Raw genomic sequence first — 15,271 nt, forward strand, 5'->3', positions numbered from 1 at the left:
TGATACATATCTCAACATGCTTGCAAGAGGAGCTACCGTTGTCTCAAAGCCACATTCTAATATTTTTGATTTGCTTCCCATACAAATATGCTAGCTACGATAAATAGATGCCATAGCTTCACCACTTTAAGCAAGTAATCAAGTCTAGCTCCTAGAACATGCTCACATTTCTATTTCTAAATGCTTGAGTACCAAGTATTTCAAAAAAATATATATATATAAGTGTAATGTCATGCAAGCATGTTATACCATCCACTGCACCAAGCTCAAAGGCTCGGCAGAGGGAAGACCGAAAAGAAGCAATGCACAAGAGGGGGAAGAAGGTACCTCTTTGAAGCAAAAAGAAAGTAACACAAAAACTTTAAGAGCACTCCACAACTTCACTTCCTCTCCCAACAGCAAGAAGAAATCGATTCAAACACCAGAAGATCAATCAAAGTTCAAGCACCAGAAGATCAAAGAAGTGAGTGAGAAAGAAAAAATAGCAGAGTTTTTCTCTCTTAGAAAGATTTTCGGTCTTTTTTAAACGCTCCAAAACAGAGTTTCATATAAACCAGAGAGAAGGAGAGCGAATGATTAGGGGATCGCATGCGGATCTCAGAAGGATCGAGAGAGACAGAGGATATGATCCTCGCAGAGACTACGCTCTGCGGCAAGGAGGATCGAGAGCAGACGGGATAAGATACCCGCAGAGGATAGGATACGGGATGGGCAACTGCGAGAGGCGAATGCGGGAATGAAATCTCCCAACGACACGAAGAAAGAGCGGGCCAGGCAATCGAACGAACCACGCTAGGGCAGAGGTAGGCCCACAGATGCGAAAGAATGAGGCGAGGAGGGAGATAGATTTAGGTTAGGTTAGGGATTTTAACATGAGTTATTAATTATAATAATAATAATAATAATAAAATATTATTTATTATAATTAACACTTAAATATGTATTTTTCCCAAGACGCGCCATCGCAATGAGACGAACGTCCCCCTAGGCAAAATTGATATTTTGGATGCATCGGTGCAGTCCGTTTCGTCATCCGGAGTCGTCCGGGCAACCTCGTCGTCGATCGGGTTAAAAACGCGCTGCGGGCTGCGGTCCGAATCCTATGAAAATTTCGGATCGAATTCGATTAAACGGGACAACGAAGAGAGCAGCGGCGTCAAATCAGCGAGTAGAGTCAATTCTAAGGCCGACAGTCCTATAGGAATGCTCCCTGAGTTTCTTCGGAGTAGTCTTACCTGCTAAGCAATAGCAGTCAAGACTACTACATGGAACGTCAAGTCGAGCGAAGAAAAGTCCAGAATTGCTAACGGGGAGAGCTCCTTCACTAGTTTTCTAGGAGTAGTCGACAGAAAGGTCCTACGGCTAGATACTATGCTACTAAAGAGGGGAAAACTACACCTCGACAGAAAGCAAGGTCAACACCACCTAATTCTTATGTCTTTATATGCCTAACTTCTAAAATTTCTTTTTTTTTAAATCCGAAGGGCATTTATATGCACACTACCCAATTGTTATGTATTTACATTTCTAAAACCTAAATTTTATTTTAATTTATTTTACATTTTACTGAATATCTTGTATTTATCTTATGTATTTACTTAATATATATTTAATTTTTTAGTTAATCTGACTTTAATCAATTATAAACTTTTATTGGATTATTTAAAAATAATACTCATCAAATGTACATTTAAAAATTAAATGAACATATATATATATATATATATAATTGATTTACAAATCTATAAAATTTATAGGGTCCCAAAATCGTTCCTAGATCTGAAATCTAGGTAAATATCGAATAATCCAAATGACAGCTTAATAATTATATATATATATATATATGTATATTTATTTTTATTTTTTTTTAGAAAATCCCAAGGCTAATATATTAAATAGAAAGTAGGATACAAATAGATTGTGTGGGAGGGCCCAAACATGGCACCCTGCTCACACGATAACCACCACATCAAATGGTTCCAAAAAGAGAAAATACAGAAAAAGTACATGAGAGAACTAAAGAGAAAAGCAAAAAATGCCAAAATACGGAGTATCAGGTAGCTAGAGAGCGGCATAATTTTGCATTGTCTCTGCCTCTAGTTCTAGGGAAGGAGTCAGCTAATAAATTGATAAGATGAGTGTCATTTTCAGTAGTAACCAATGTATCATCCAATAAATTCTCGAGCCCGAGTCGGCTTCCATTCTTCTTCTTCCTCCTGGAATATACCTGTCCTTCCTCATCTGACAATCGAAGATTGACTCACCTGATCAATGAATTGGTCTAAAGTGTGTTGGACATGTGTAGGTTGTTGAACATTAGAAGCAGTTATTTTTTGTACCAGTTGATCTTTTATCGGATCGAATGAGCACTCCCGTGTGTCTTGAACATTAGAAGCAGTTATTTGTAGTATGGTGTTCTTCATCTGGGACTTCGATGTTGGAAAGAGGATCGGGTTGCACCTTCTCAGCAGAGATGGTAGGTGGCTGATCTTTAGTGAAATTCGGTCTTAGATGAGGATGCAAGCGATGGCAAATAGCAGAACTGTGGTCAAACATACTATAATGAGAGCAATAAGGAGGGTGTGGTTCTATTTCAACTTTTTTGCCAATATCCGTTGTCAATCCATACCTCATCCGGAGCTGATTGAGTGATATCTCTCTCAACTAACACACAAGCCACAGAATGTCTGGTGACAACAAGCGTAGGACTATCAACTTTGAGAGGCTTACCGTAAGCAATTGCTAAAGAGTAGAGAATTTCCAAGTTAAACAGATGTAATTTTAACCTCGAAAACTTTATCCAAACAAGAATGATAAGGGACTCCGCTTTTGGATCAAAATCGATAGTCCACTTGAGAATTTTCATAAAACGGTTGTCGATCTTGATAATTTTTTGAGAGAAAATGTGAGTGTAATTGGGATCGTGAGATAACTTAATAAGTATGTCGGTCGTCAAGTAAGTCAATACTTTAACTGCCCAATAGCTTTATAGCATCAAACTCTTTTCGAATGATCTCCAGTTTTGGGTGACCTTCCCCACTATAGCAAAACACCAAAAGGACGCGGGAGTATTGGTTTCAACCTCAGTGAGAATAAGAGCAGGCTTCCCATTTTTTTTGCCAAGCTTTTTAATGAAAGTGTGATCACCGCCGCCTTCAAGAGCAAAGATTGATAAACATTGCAGGACATGTCAATATGAAAATCAGGCTTTGAACCTGAAAAAGGAGCACGAGTAGAAATAGGAAAGTCGTCGGCAAGTGCATTGGCATAGGAACGCATCGTCGAGGTCATCTCCAAAACGACCAAGCGAGCTGCTAGAAAAAGGCGAGCAGAGGAAAGTTCTGTCTGGCATGCCGAAAGAGACTCGTCGAGTACGGGGAGACCTTCTGTCGGGCAAGGCGACAAAGGTGATGTCGAGTACGGGAACTTTCTGTCAGCAGGGCGAAGGCATCGTCGAGTACAGGGACGACGCGCGTCGCGACCTAGCGAGGAGGCGTCGTCGACTGCGGGTGTGGAGAGACGAAGCGCGTGAAACCCTACGTCGTTGAAGTAAACGAAGCGCAGGGGTTGGCGGAACGACGAAACTGATAGCGTGAAACTCTTCGTCGTCAGGCACGACTAACCGAGAGATTCAACGCAGGGAATCACCATCAGGAGAAACCCTAGCAGAGTTGCCCGCCATCTCTAAGGAAAAAATATATTAAATGAATATATATATATATATATATATATATATATATATATATATATTATATATATAATTATTTTGAGTCTAAATGAGCCAAACACGAGCGAGCAAACCTATTCTTGTTCGGCTCATTTATAAATCGAGCTCAAAAAATTATTTTATGTTCGGCTCGCTTGCTTAATGAACAAACAACTTAACGAGCCGAACACGAGCTAGTAAAAAAAAACTAGTTTTGACAGCTCTAGCAGTGGTACTGGAGACAAGAGATAGTGAGGATGTGTAGGAGTTCAATTTAGTTGATGGAGTCGATATTTTGGTGGCATGAAGGGCTTATTGGACTAAGGTTACGAGAGATCAGCAGTGGCTTCGCCACAATATCTTTCATATATGTTGAACTATGAAGAGAAATGTTTGTAGTCTAGGGTTGTCAATTCGGGTCAGTGGGTCGGGTTCGGGTCGGACCCAAAAAATACGAGAATAGGGTCAACTCAAACTCGACCCTAATAATAAATGGGTTGAAAAATATGACCCGAATCTGAGCTTGACCCGCTAACCCTTGACCCAAACTTTCATGCTTATTCGGGTCATGTTTAGCTTTTCGGGTTCAACCTGAACCCGACCCGAATAATAAATGGGTTGAATTCTCTGACCCGAACCCGACTCAAAAAATATTTGGGTATTTCTAACCCGGATTTTTTGAGTCGAGCTCGAGTCGTGTTGGTGTGTCAGATCAATTTTTGACACCCCTAATGTAGTCTTATTATCAATGGAGATAGTTGTAAGAATGTGGCATCTACACAGATAGTAGACAAATTTAGTGTCACTACGTAGACTTTCCTAACCATATTCTTTGACTTGGTTGAAGAAGGGGAACATAGTTAGCATTGAAAAAAGATGTCTTGTGGTTAAGGATCAGCTCCAAGATCAAGTGTGGTGTGATGTTGTGCCCGTAGATATCTGTCACATTTTGTTAGGGAGACCATGGCAGTTTGATCGCAGAACCCGACATGATGGGTTCAAGAACACCTTCATTCACAAAAGGATGGAAAGCACAGTTCTTTTACCATCTGTGGAGTTTAAGGTTATAGGTGCTTTTGCCAGTAGAGAGACACAAGTGGGATCAATTTTGGTGATATTAGAGGGCAGTGAAGCAGAAGTGTCAATATCAAACAGAGGATAGCCACTATGGAGAGAGTTTCAGGATATCTTGACTGAAAACTTATTGTGAGAACCTCCAAGGTTAGGAGAGGTTCAGCTTGTCTTTACTTTAGAGAGGGATTGCCAACCTTGGGCTAACTTTAGAAGATTATGCAGAGTATACTTGACACGAAACTTCAGTTTAGTTCAACAAAGTACATACAGATGGGTGGACAAATAGAGATGGTTACCTATAATTTGAAAACATTTCTTGGTGTTTTTTTGGACAATGCATTCTATAGTGGGATCCATATGCTTCTAGAGGCGCGGTCGAGAACCCTCCAACCTCGGAAGATTATGACATTTCGGCTACCTTCAACGTGTTCAGCCTAACCCCATACTATGAGGAGACAAAAGCTTTGATGAACGAGTTCGAAGCTCCCGAAATCCCGGGAGATTGACATGAGGCGTTTGATAGGTGTGGGGATTTCCAGGGATGTATATATTGAACCAGTCCAAGAAATATTGTGGCCGGTTTAACCCTCGACAAGAAATATTGTGGTCGGTTTAACCCTCGAAGGCCTTGGAATGGGGTCTACTTCTGTTGATCCTAGGACTATTTATTTGTTTTGGTGGTGTCTAGGGTTAGTTTTTGTTGTGACTTGTTTTGGCATAGCCATTGAGGCCTCCATTTTCCTTTCTAGAGTTGTATCCAATGGTTTCGAGTGGTGCTTCGGCTGTATTTTGTACATGAGATGATGTGTATTTTCTTCCACCCTTCTCCCACTCTCTCTTGCATCTTTCTTCCTTCACTCTCGCCTTTGCCCCTTGCTGTCTCCCCCAGGAAAACAACCAAGTAGTTGTTTTCACTCAATTCCGCTGCCTCGCAGCCATTCCACCCCTTCCAGCTTGCTGCCGCTTCCCGGAACCCTCTTCCATCGCTGTCCTCATTGCTCACCACCTTCCGCTTGCGGCTACCACCTTCCAACTTGTCATCTGAACCCGCCTTGCCTCTGCCCCGGAGGTCCAAACCTCTAGCCGAAAATACCTCCACTTTAGGTCCGCCCTAATTCTAATGTTGTGTATTGTTTGTTGCTTTCAGATTTCTGCATTGTTTTGTTGTAATTTTCAATTTGAATTTATTAATAATATTTAATTTCAGGTGGTTGTTTGTTAAATCCCACTATCAATTCTGCTTTATGATGAGACTAGTGTGATGTTTAATATATTTTAATGCAAGGCAAAATGAGGATTCATGGATCACGCACTCTCATTCAATCTAACAGGTCTCGTTACACAAAAATAGATCGTTGAAGCTTTTAAACTCGAGTCATAATGAAATAATCATAAGCATCTGAGGACTTCTTTGTCAGTTACAGGTGTACTATCCCAAGGCCTGTCTATTCGGGAGATTGTATTGTTCTTAGCTCATAGTTGTTGGCTTTGACTTCGAAAGAGATTGATGTAACTTTATTCATCGAACAAGTCAATCCTCGCCTTCTCATCTTCCTACCAAATTGCTCACATTTTTCTTGTACACTCTAAAGCCAACCTTGCTCTGGCCCTATTTATTCTGGAAATGCTTGTGCTGTGAGCAATGATCACAATAATGGGGAAAATAATTTGCAAACATTGATAAAAGAACTCATGAGATTATATGTGGCTTTGTAAGATCTATCTATATTCTTGACTGGACATATAAGCAATTAACCACTGGGCCAGAGATAAAAATAAGATACCAAAGTTACCCTTCACTACTGTCTCACTTTATCTCACTAATATTATTTTATCTCCTCATTTACACCCTCTTCAAACTTGAACATGATTCCTCCAATAATTATGCTAATTGAAGATAAGATAAATTTTTCGTCTCTTATGTCAGCCCTCTTTGTTGGTCCCCATCCCTATGACATTCATTGATATCTTCTTGAGAAGGCATCTACAGCCATTGTCAACCAACCCTAAAGAAAAATCCCTCTGTGACATTTGCCTCCGATTATGCCACCAGCCAGACTTGGTTGCATGAAAAAGAAGAATGAGTGATAATAACACTGGAACTGCATCCATTGTGAAGTGATCGCTTGAAAGCTCTGTGTTTTCAGATTCTTATTATCAATATTTTGGTTAGCAAATTATGATCTTTAGCAAGTAAATATTGTATGGTTGTTAACCTACTGCAAACGGTAATTCAGTAATATGTTTTTCAAATTGTTTTCCCTGGTTTTCCAATCTCTTTTGTTGAGATGGTTTTAAGTTTGAATTTTTTTTCTTTCCTCTTCATTCTGGTCATAATCTCTACATTCAAAATAAGGCAAAATTCACGCTATTCTTCTTGTTTTTCTAGGTGGCAATCTTCATTGTGCAAAAAATTGTATTGGATGATGTTGGGCTTTATTATGTTTGTTCAGTTGCGGATCGTTTCTCTTGTGTTACTCGCATGCTTGGAACGGTGGTTGATTCACTTGCTGGCCAACCTTCGTTGAGGCTGCTGAAGCACATTATCCGTTGTTTTCTGAGATTCTCAGAAAATCACGGGTCAGTTTCTTCATAAAGATGGGATCAATCCTCATGATTTAGATTTTATATTATTCTCCTTCATATAAGATATTGTCTGATATTATAATTTTTATGCATGAGCATCTTCATTATATATTGATTTTGGCCCAGATACTACTATGCCCGTAGCGCTTTGCCAAGATTGATACCTAAGAAGTTGATGGATGGAACTTTCGAAAATGTACTTCGTGTAAGTTTTAAAATATTATGAAGGGTATACTCTGCATTAGAGTTATCACCAATGCTGAATTTTTATTTTATTTTTATTTTTTTTTTGGGTGGGGTAAGGGGTAAAGTTGAATTTAAGTACATACTTCTTATCCATTTACATATCTAACAAGTAAAGTTTGATATTTACATTTATAACATCGTGGTATTAAAAACCTATTCATGAAAGTGTGTGTTTAACTTTAAAAAAATTAGTAGTGATATTTATGATGTGATACCAACGATTTGAGTTATGTAAATATGAAAACATATGTATTAGATATGTAAATTTATAAGAATTGTGTGCTATGTGATGTCGCTTAGCTGTGAAGCACGCATCAATCACATAATAATACGTATCGCGCAAGTATTATATATAGATTTTTGAGTCTGTGCATCGATCCCACAGAGAACTTTTTATTTTCAACTTAGGTGAAAGTTCTAGTTTATTAATTCTATGTCTAGTTTGAATAATAAAAGTTTTGGAGTTTTCAAGTGGCTATACCTAATTTTTGTTTAATTAAAAATCTGAATCTACAAAGGTGTGTTTCTTAAAGTGATGATGATGCCCCTTTGATTTGGATTGAGTGAATCCTTAATATTCTTTCTATGGATTTCCAACTATACTTGACAACCAGAGATAAATTCTCCTTTGTCTCTCCCGAGGTCATAAGAAGCATTGAAAACTCTTATTACAGTTAAGTTGGCTTAATCATATAAAATTTCTCAAGAATTTTCTAGTTCCCTATGAGGTTACAATCTCCTACTGAGAATATTCCTATTCTGCTAGGTGATTTTTTGTTATCGTACTCATTATTCAAGCTTGTGATCAGTAGTCTTAGATCACGAAGTATTTTAACATTTCTTCTTCCAACTCTTCAACTATCAGGTTACATATATAAGAAAACCGATCCCTTCTACTTTACAATCTTATCAAATATATTTAGCCTAAACATGAAAAGGAAATAATTCTAAAATAATCATAAATAATAAGATAATAAGACTAATCAAGGAGTTTCACAAATTCTCTTCGATTAATAAGGAGGTCGATCCTCCTATATTTTCACAATTTTAATTATTTGAATTGCCAAAACACAAATCGACTCGAATTTGTAGATATGAGCTAAGCTTCAACTTGTTTAATTACAAAGGTTAAAGCTCATGTTTGAGGTGACTAGAGTTCAAGTCGACTCATTTTGATCCATACATGAACCGAGTTGAAAAACTCTAGAGAATCAGCAAATTTTGGTGTGAGAATGCAAAGTTATTTGGTGTTTTATAATTTCTCTATTTATGCAAATACAATTTCTGTTTCTTATATTTGGTTGCTACATTACAGAATGATGAAGTGGGCAGACTTTGGCTTCAACAGCTACTTTTCAATGTGTATGGAGAAAGAAGCGTAAGCGGTCAACATGGAGCTTTTGTTCAATAATTGGAGGTTAACAAATTACTGTTTATTACTGCAGATTTATTTATTTTTTTGTTTATAATTCATAAGTTATGCCGTTCTGATTTGAGTTCGTTTGGCGGTCACTGCCATATAAAATAAAGTTATAGTATTGTTCAGTAACCGTTTTATACTGAAAGACTGCAATAGTGGACCATAGAATCATATTCTTAATGTATTGTTTGGGGCTATTTTCCATTTTTTTGAAAAAAAAATTCTGGTTCAGTGTTTTATAATTGATATAATCATGTCATTTTGATGATCATAATAATTACTTATTTTTGCTCGTTTAGCAAAATTGGTTTTCAATATTTTTATTTTGTAAGACTTAATTATTGAATTTCTATAGCATTGTTGAGCTCTGATTGGTAAGTTTGTTAATTTGCTTGAGCTTTTTATTATAATATGATGTTATTGGTATTTGTATTTTTTTTTCATTTTGGTAGTATATTTTTGTTTTAATAAATATATTAATTTATAATGGCATTATTTCTTCTAAGATATATTCTCTCTTTATCTACTTGGTTTTCTTAACCAAGAGTTATACTAAATTTATTATTATTGCTATTCTAAGTTTGGGAGAAGGAAAATAATTATTCGTCTTCAATTCATAAGACTTTGTTGCAAGATCCTCCACACTAAGAAAGGCATAAAATCCTTGTGCTAGAAAAAAAATATATAAATTACTAACAATGGATAATTCTAAAATTAAAAATTATTATAAATAGAAAAAAAATAAAAATAGAAGATACCAAAAGCAGAAATGCATAAAATTCTTACACTTCCCTTGAAGTAGATTATAGATATCTATAATTTTCAACTTGGTTATAAGAAACTTTAAAATTAAGCCTAAAAAGTCTTTTGGTGAAGATATCAAGCATTTGCTGTGATGACAGTGAAAATATGCAAATAGTTCCACAATCAATTTATCTTATATGAAGTGTCCATCAATATCTACATGTTTTGTGCAATCATATTGAATAGAATTTTTTGCAATGCTTATGACAACTTTACTGTCATAATACAACTTCATTGACATGTTTATTGAGAACCACAGCTCATCACTTCATTGACATGTTTATTGAGAACCATAGTTCACCAATTCAACAAACTTACACAAACCAAAGGGAGAAAAGATATATGGAAGAAATGATTCTAGAAAATCAAATAGAGTTTTCGAACGATCTACAAAGCTAGATCGTTGTTCTATGCTTTGTTTAAACCAAGCATTCAAATTGTGCAAAGTCTGCAACCCATGCTTAGAGACGAAGATGGAGATTTATGTTCAAAGCGGCGATCTCCGATAATATTGAAGGCCGCGTAAATCAACCCATGTTCGACTGTGACACGTTAGACTGAGATGGGAAAGACTAAAGCAGCCACGTGCAACTCCTACTTTGACCATGCATTCGCTCTGAGGTTTTACACATTCGTAGTAAAAACATCTATGCATGAAGAAGAAGCAATCTAATCTGAAACTTTTGCTACAACTGCAAAAGTGTGTTAATTAAGAAAAAAGAATTCTTGTTAAACTTAAGAGTACTTTTAAAAAAGTTTTACTTACATTCCAAATTTATTTATTATAAGTAATCTTTTGAATTTGTGCATCCAAACCAATTGTTTTTTGGTTTCTTCCCACCATTTGTTCTTCATAATTAGAACAGTAATTCTATACCTTTCAGGCCTAAGTTAGATCAATTCTATCAACTCACGATGTTCTCTAAGATCCCTCTTTAGTTGAACTTATGCTTAGCAAACAGCTTGCGAATTATATATTCGCTATGTATTACAGCAGTTAGAAAGGCAGTATCAACTTCAATGTTTGATGAAGATAAATAGAGTTATTTATCATCAGTTGGCTATAGTAATCACGGAGCATTTTCAGTAATGAAAAAGAAAGGGGGGGAAAAAAACATGCCCAATAAAGCGATTACATTTGGAATAGTAAGATGATAATATTTAATTCATCGATTTAAACAGATATTTTAATCAAATAATTATACTTACTGAACAATCATTTATCTTACTCGTCGGCAGTAATAAAACAACATAACATAAGCGCCATACAGCTTAGCATACAAAACTAGGGGACTACTGCTGCTAATTTAGCTCGTTAATCTCTCAAAAATTAATTCAATTTCAAGCCCTAAACAGATATGCTAAATAAAAATAATATAGCAACTGAAATTATTTTTGAGCCAATTTCCGGCTGAGTTTGTCAAAATAATTCATTTTAAGCCATTTTTCCCACAATCAAGGCGATATAGAGTTGGAAGGATCCAAATAAGTTGACGCAGTCATTTCAATTTCTAACCAGATCGAACTTGATTCAATTTCGAGCTGAGCTGGCTGAAAAACTAACATAAAGAATCACAAGCCAATTTTGAGATAAGAGGGCTGGCACCACAGCAGCCCTCAACACAACAACAGTACATCGAAATAATCTATAGAAGATTATTTCGACGAATTTATTTGGAATCTCTAGTATAACTCTACAATCTTGTACAATGGAACTTATATTTTCGTCACAGAAAAAAACATGAAATTAAATACAATCCTTCAAATCTGCTACAAAACAGTTTATTTTTATTAATCTGATATCACAAAATTGAATGTATTTCACATCTTATCAAATCACAGCTTACGGAATATAGCTAAGAGAGAATACTTCAAAACTGACATTAATTATACATTGCACATAAAATTAAACCAAAAAAAAAAAAAAAAGCGTTTTCTCACGAAGGAATTACATGTTTAACCATAGTGAGCATACAAACTTGGCTAAGAATTTACATGCTTTGCACACCACTGACCCTTTACAAATCCTACCAGAAGGCCTGCCAGTTAAAGTTTATTTCAATATCATGTATCTGCCCACAGCAGCTTCCTCAGCTGCCTCAATGACAGTATAGAGACTAGACTATAACAAAGCTTCACCCCGTACATTGTTGTTGGCCGGTAGCCAATATCCATAGCTTCTGCAAGAAAGTATGATAGCATTAAAAATTGTGGTAAGATCAATTAAAAGCTGATGCTTTTGTGGAATTAGTTTATTGAAATAAAAATGAATTATAAATACACTTACATGAATCCTAGAATAGGAAAGACAATAAAAAGAAAATACATGAAAGAAAAGATATTACAGCTATTTCTCTAATTAATTAACCCATAATAATTGTTTGGTGATAAATAAAACGACATAAAATAGGAAAGAAAGTAAATTCAATCTAAGAAAATAAATCCAATCCTCATAACTTACAACAAGAAAAAATTATTTCCTAATAAAATTTCTAACACTCCCCTCAAGTTGAAACATAACTGACAACCATGTTCAACAATGCGCGAGGAAGCTTCTTTGTGAGATAAAACCTAGAGTCTTCATCCTGTACTTGGTAATCAACCCCAAGAGACTTTAGGGATATTTTTAGTTGAATGTAGTTCTCTTTGATAGAAACTGCAGCGTTTGTAGGTAGATGGAAGACTCCTATAAGTAATGTTTCAGGGAAATTTGCAAAAAAGTAAACAACCTACAGGAAAAGCCATAGGGCATGGTCTGCAAGAAAAAAACTCCAAAGAAGAGTTTGTTGTAGAGAAAAGCTCCAGAGGAGGGCTTGCTGCAGGAAAAAACTCTGGAGAAGGGCTGCTATAAGAAATAAAAGAAACACCTGGCAGTGACTTTCTTTCTAGAGATTCCAAGCTCGCACTGTCGCCTATTGAGATGGCTCTAAGCCCATCTTTCTCCACGACGACAACAGAGTCACCAATTTATGAGCAATGGCAACTGTTCCAAAAGCAAGCTTCTCAAAATCAAACACCCATGGGCCCACTCTAGATAATGATGTTAGAGTTGTCAAGAAATACGTTGAATGTCTCAAAGGAATCTAGTCCAATGTCAATGCCCATCCAACCATCAGGAATCTCAGATGTTGGCACAACCTTGTTGTCGGTATTAGCTGCAAACTTGCCTGCCACTATCATCAGAGGGTAGGTAACAGAGGTTTCACTCCTTTCTACTTTGCCTTTTCAATAAGAACTATTGTTAGACCAATTTCATCTTCCTCAACAAGATAGGAACCAACACCATTTTCTTGTGGTTTGTAGAATGTGAAAATCAATCCTCCTCCAAGAAGAAGGCTATCAACTTTCTCTAAGAGCAAATACCACGGAAAAAATCGCGTGGAAATAGTCGAGGCTCATTTTTTTCTTCGACGCTTTCAGATTTCGTTCTTCCGTCCATTGCAATTTCGTTGTTCTTTCGCTGTGTCTACCTCTTGTGGTGATGACTTCGGACATATCTTATGCTACTGCCCTTGCGGAAGTTCGCGCCTCAGGTACTCCTAACTCTTACTTTTTCCCTCCTTTTGAGTTGGCGAATGACATCAAGAAACCTGGTAGGGAGAATGAGAAGTCCGTCATCTTTTTCATAGAAGTTGAATGTAATCAATTTGTTTCCTCTTGTCGTCTAAATTTGGTCCGAAAATTTATTTATTCGTAAGAAATTTGAGCTCATGCATCTTATTAGAGAGTAGAAAATTTAACTCTAGATAAAAAACACATTCTTATTCAATTTAATAATGAAGAGGATTACACTTTGATTATTTGCTATAAGAGCAATCTGGATTGATAACAGAGCAATGAAACTTTGAAATGGTCGGTGGATTTTGACATACAGACAGGACCTCCAATCATTCAGGTTTGGATTCGCCTCCATGGCCTGAAATTTTATTATTTTACTCAAAAAGTGTTATGCTCTATTGTCTCAGCTTATGGTAAGTCACTCAAAACGGACATCCTATTTTTAATCTTTCTCGTTCATCTGAAGTCAGAGTACTCGTTGAAAAGGACATCACTTCTACCGCTTCTGAGGAAATTTGGTTAGGCACCTATTTTTAATCTTTCTCGTTCATCTGAAGTCAGAGTACTCGTTGAAAAGGACATCACTTCTACCGCTTCTGAGGAAATTTGGTTAGGCACACAACATCATTGTTATTGGCAAAAGGTTGTGATTGAGCATTTCTCATCGTATTGTTCGAATTGTCGTATGTTTGACCACTCCAGTTCTCAATGTCATCCTTTACACCCCACCTCAGACCAAAAAAGCAAAGTGCTCTGCCAGAAGCAGTGATTCCCCTTCTCCTGATATGCTCCAAGTTATCGACAGTATTGATATTCAAAAGTATAGCCCTGAAGATGTCACTATTCATATGTCAATCATCAGCCTCCACACAATGTTGTAGTTTCCCCATCTTTGGAGCCTCATTTTGTGGGGGCGAGGGACACATTTCAGACTTCACATGCCCTAGAACATATCATTGATGTTACAGGTGGCAATATTGCTATTGCAACTCTATTACCTCATCAGGTCGAGCAAGATGTTAATGTTATTCAGGCATATGGGGTTCATGATGTGCAACAGCCTACACTTGTCCGGCCATCTTTGGACCAATCCACCGTTCAGATGAGTCAATCCTCGGATGAGAAATGGCAGGTTTAAACATCCAAAAGGAAGAAGAATAATGGAGACTTATTTGAGTTCAGGAATCTGATGGATGATACTTTGGTTACTTCAGGTAATGGTATGCACCTCACTAATTTGCTAGTCGGCTCCCTTTCGAGAATTTGAAGCAGAGGCAGGACTAAACTGACTCATCCCTAGCTTTTCCATGCGTTGATGGTTTTTGGTTTTTTAGATCTTATATGAATCTTTTCCTTTTTGAGTTTTTTATGTGTTGTATAGTGAGGGTTGCTGCCTTCTTTTAGGACCACTCATACAACCTACCCGTACTTTTTCCTCTTTAATATACGCCCTAGGGATTTTTCAAAGAAAAATGTGTGTGTGTAAAGTTTAGGATCTTGTAACGAGGTCCTTGGAATATGATCTATGTTTGCGGTGTTGTACTTTAGGGTGGCACCTTAAAAAACCTCCCATTGGATGAGCAAACCAAATCAGCCCTTAGAAACCTCCCATTGGATGAGCAAACCTATAAGTCGCTTGCCACATCCTCCCATGATCAAACCAAAAAACACCACCTCCTTGTGAGGTTAGAGTAGCCTTGGCTAGCTGGTCCCAAGATGACATGATTTTCTTTTCAGGAACAATAGAACATATGCTTTATTAAAACATAAATTTAGGACATAAACACAAACTCAAACCTAATCGAACTTAAAATAAATTCTCTCTAAAAAACTAAACAAGACAAAAAATCTAAATTAAATTAAACGCATCAAATGCA

General features: G+C 36.8%; 2 protein-coding genes across 6 annotated transcripts in view; one reads left to right on the plus strand and one right to left on the minus strand.

The window, feature by feature from the left end:
• Positions 1 to 9,221, plus strand: part of LOC110029237 (cell differentiation protein RCD1 homolog) — a 76,658-nt gene extending 67,437 nt beyond the window's left edge. For both annotated transcript variants that reach the window (XM_020731432.1, XM_020731433.1), the window contains 3 exons: positions 7,170 to 7,360; positions 7,493 to 7,571; positions 8,928 to 9,221. In XM_020731432.1, coding sequence (XP_020587091.1) covers positions 7,170 to 7,360; positions 7,493 to 7,571; positions 8,928 to 9,023 — 366 coding nt within the window. In that variant the 3' untranslated portion in view covers positions 9,024 to 9,221. The remainder of the gene's footprint in view (positions 1 to 7,169; positions 7,361 to 7,492; positions 7,572 to 8,927) is intronic.
• A 2,466-nt stretch (positions 9,222 to 11,687) lies between these two features.
• Positions 11,688 to 15,271, minus strand: part of LOC110029127 (E3 ubiquitin-protein ligase MARCH6-like) — a 31,366-nt gene continuing 27,782 nt past the window's right edge. For 3 of the 4 annotated variants that reach the window (XM_020731250.1, XM_020731253.1, XM_020731252.1), the window contains one exon: positions 11,688 to 12,016. The gene's annotated coding sequence lies outside the window, so the exon portion shown is untranslated. The remainder of the gene's footprint in view (positions 12,017 to 15,271) is intronic. The other variant, XM_020731251.1, reaches the window with a different exon arrangement.

Source organism: Phalaenopsis equestris, unplaced genomic scaffold (genome assembly GCF_001263595.1).
Source record: "Phalaenopsis equestris unplaced genomic scaffold, ASM126359v1 Scaffold000552, whole genome shotgun sequence".
NCBI classification, from domain to species: domain Eukaryota; kingdom Viridiplantae; phylum Streptophyta; class Magnoliopsida; order Asparagales; family Orchidaceae; genus Phalaenopsis; species Phalaenopsis equestris.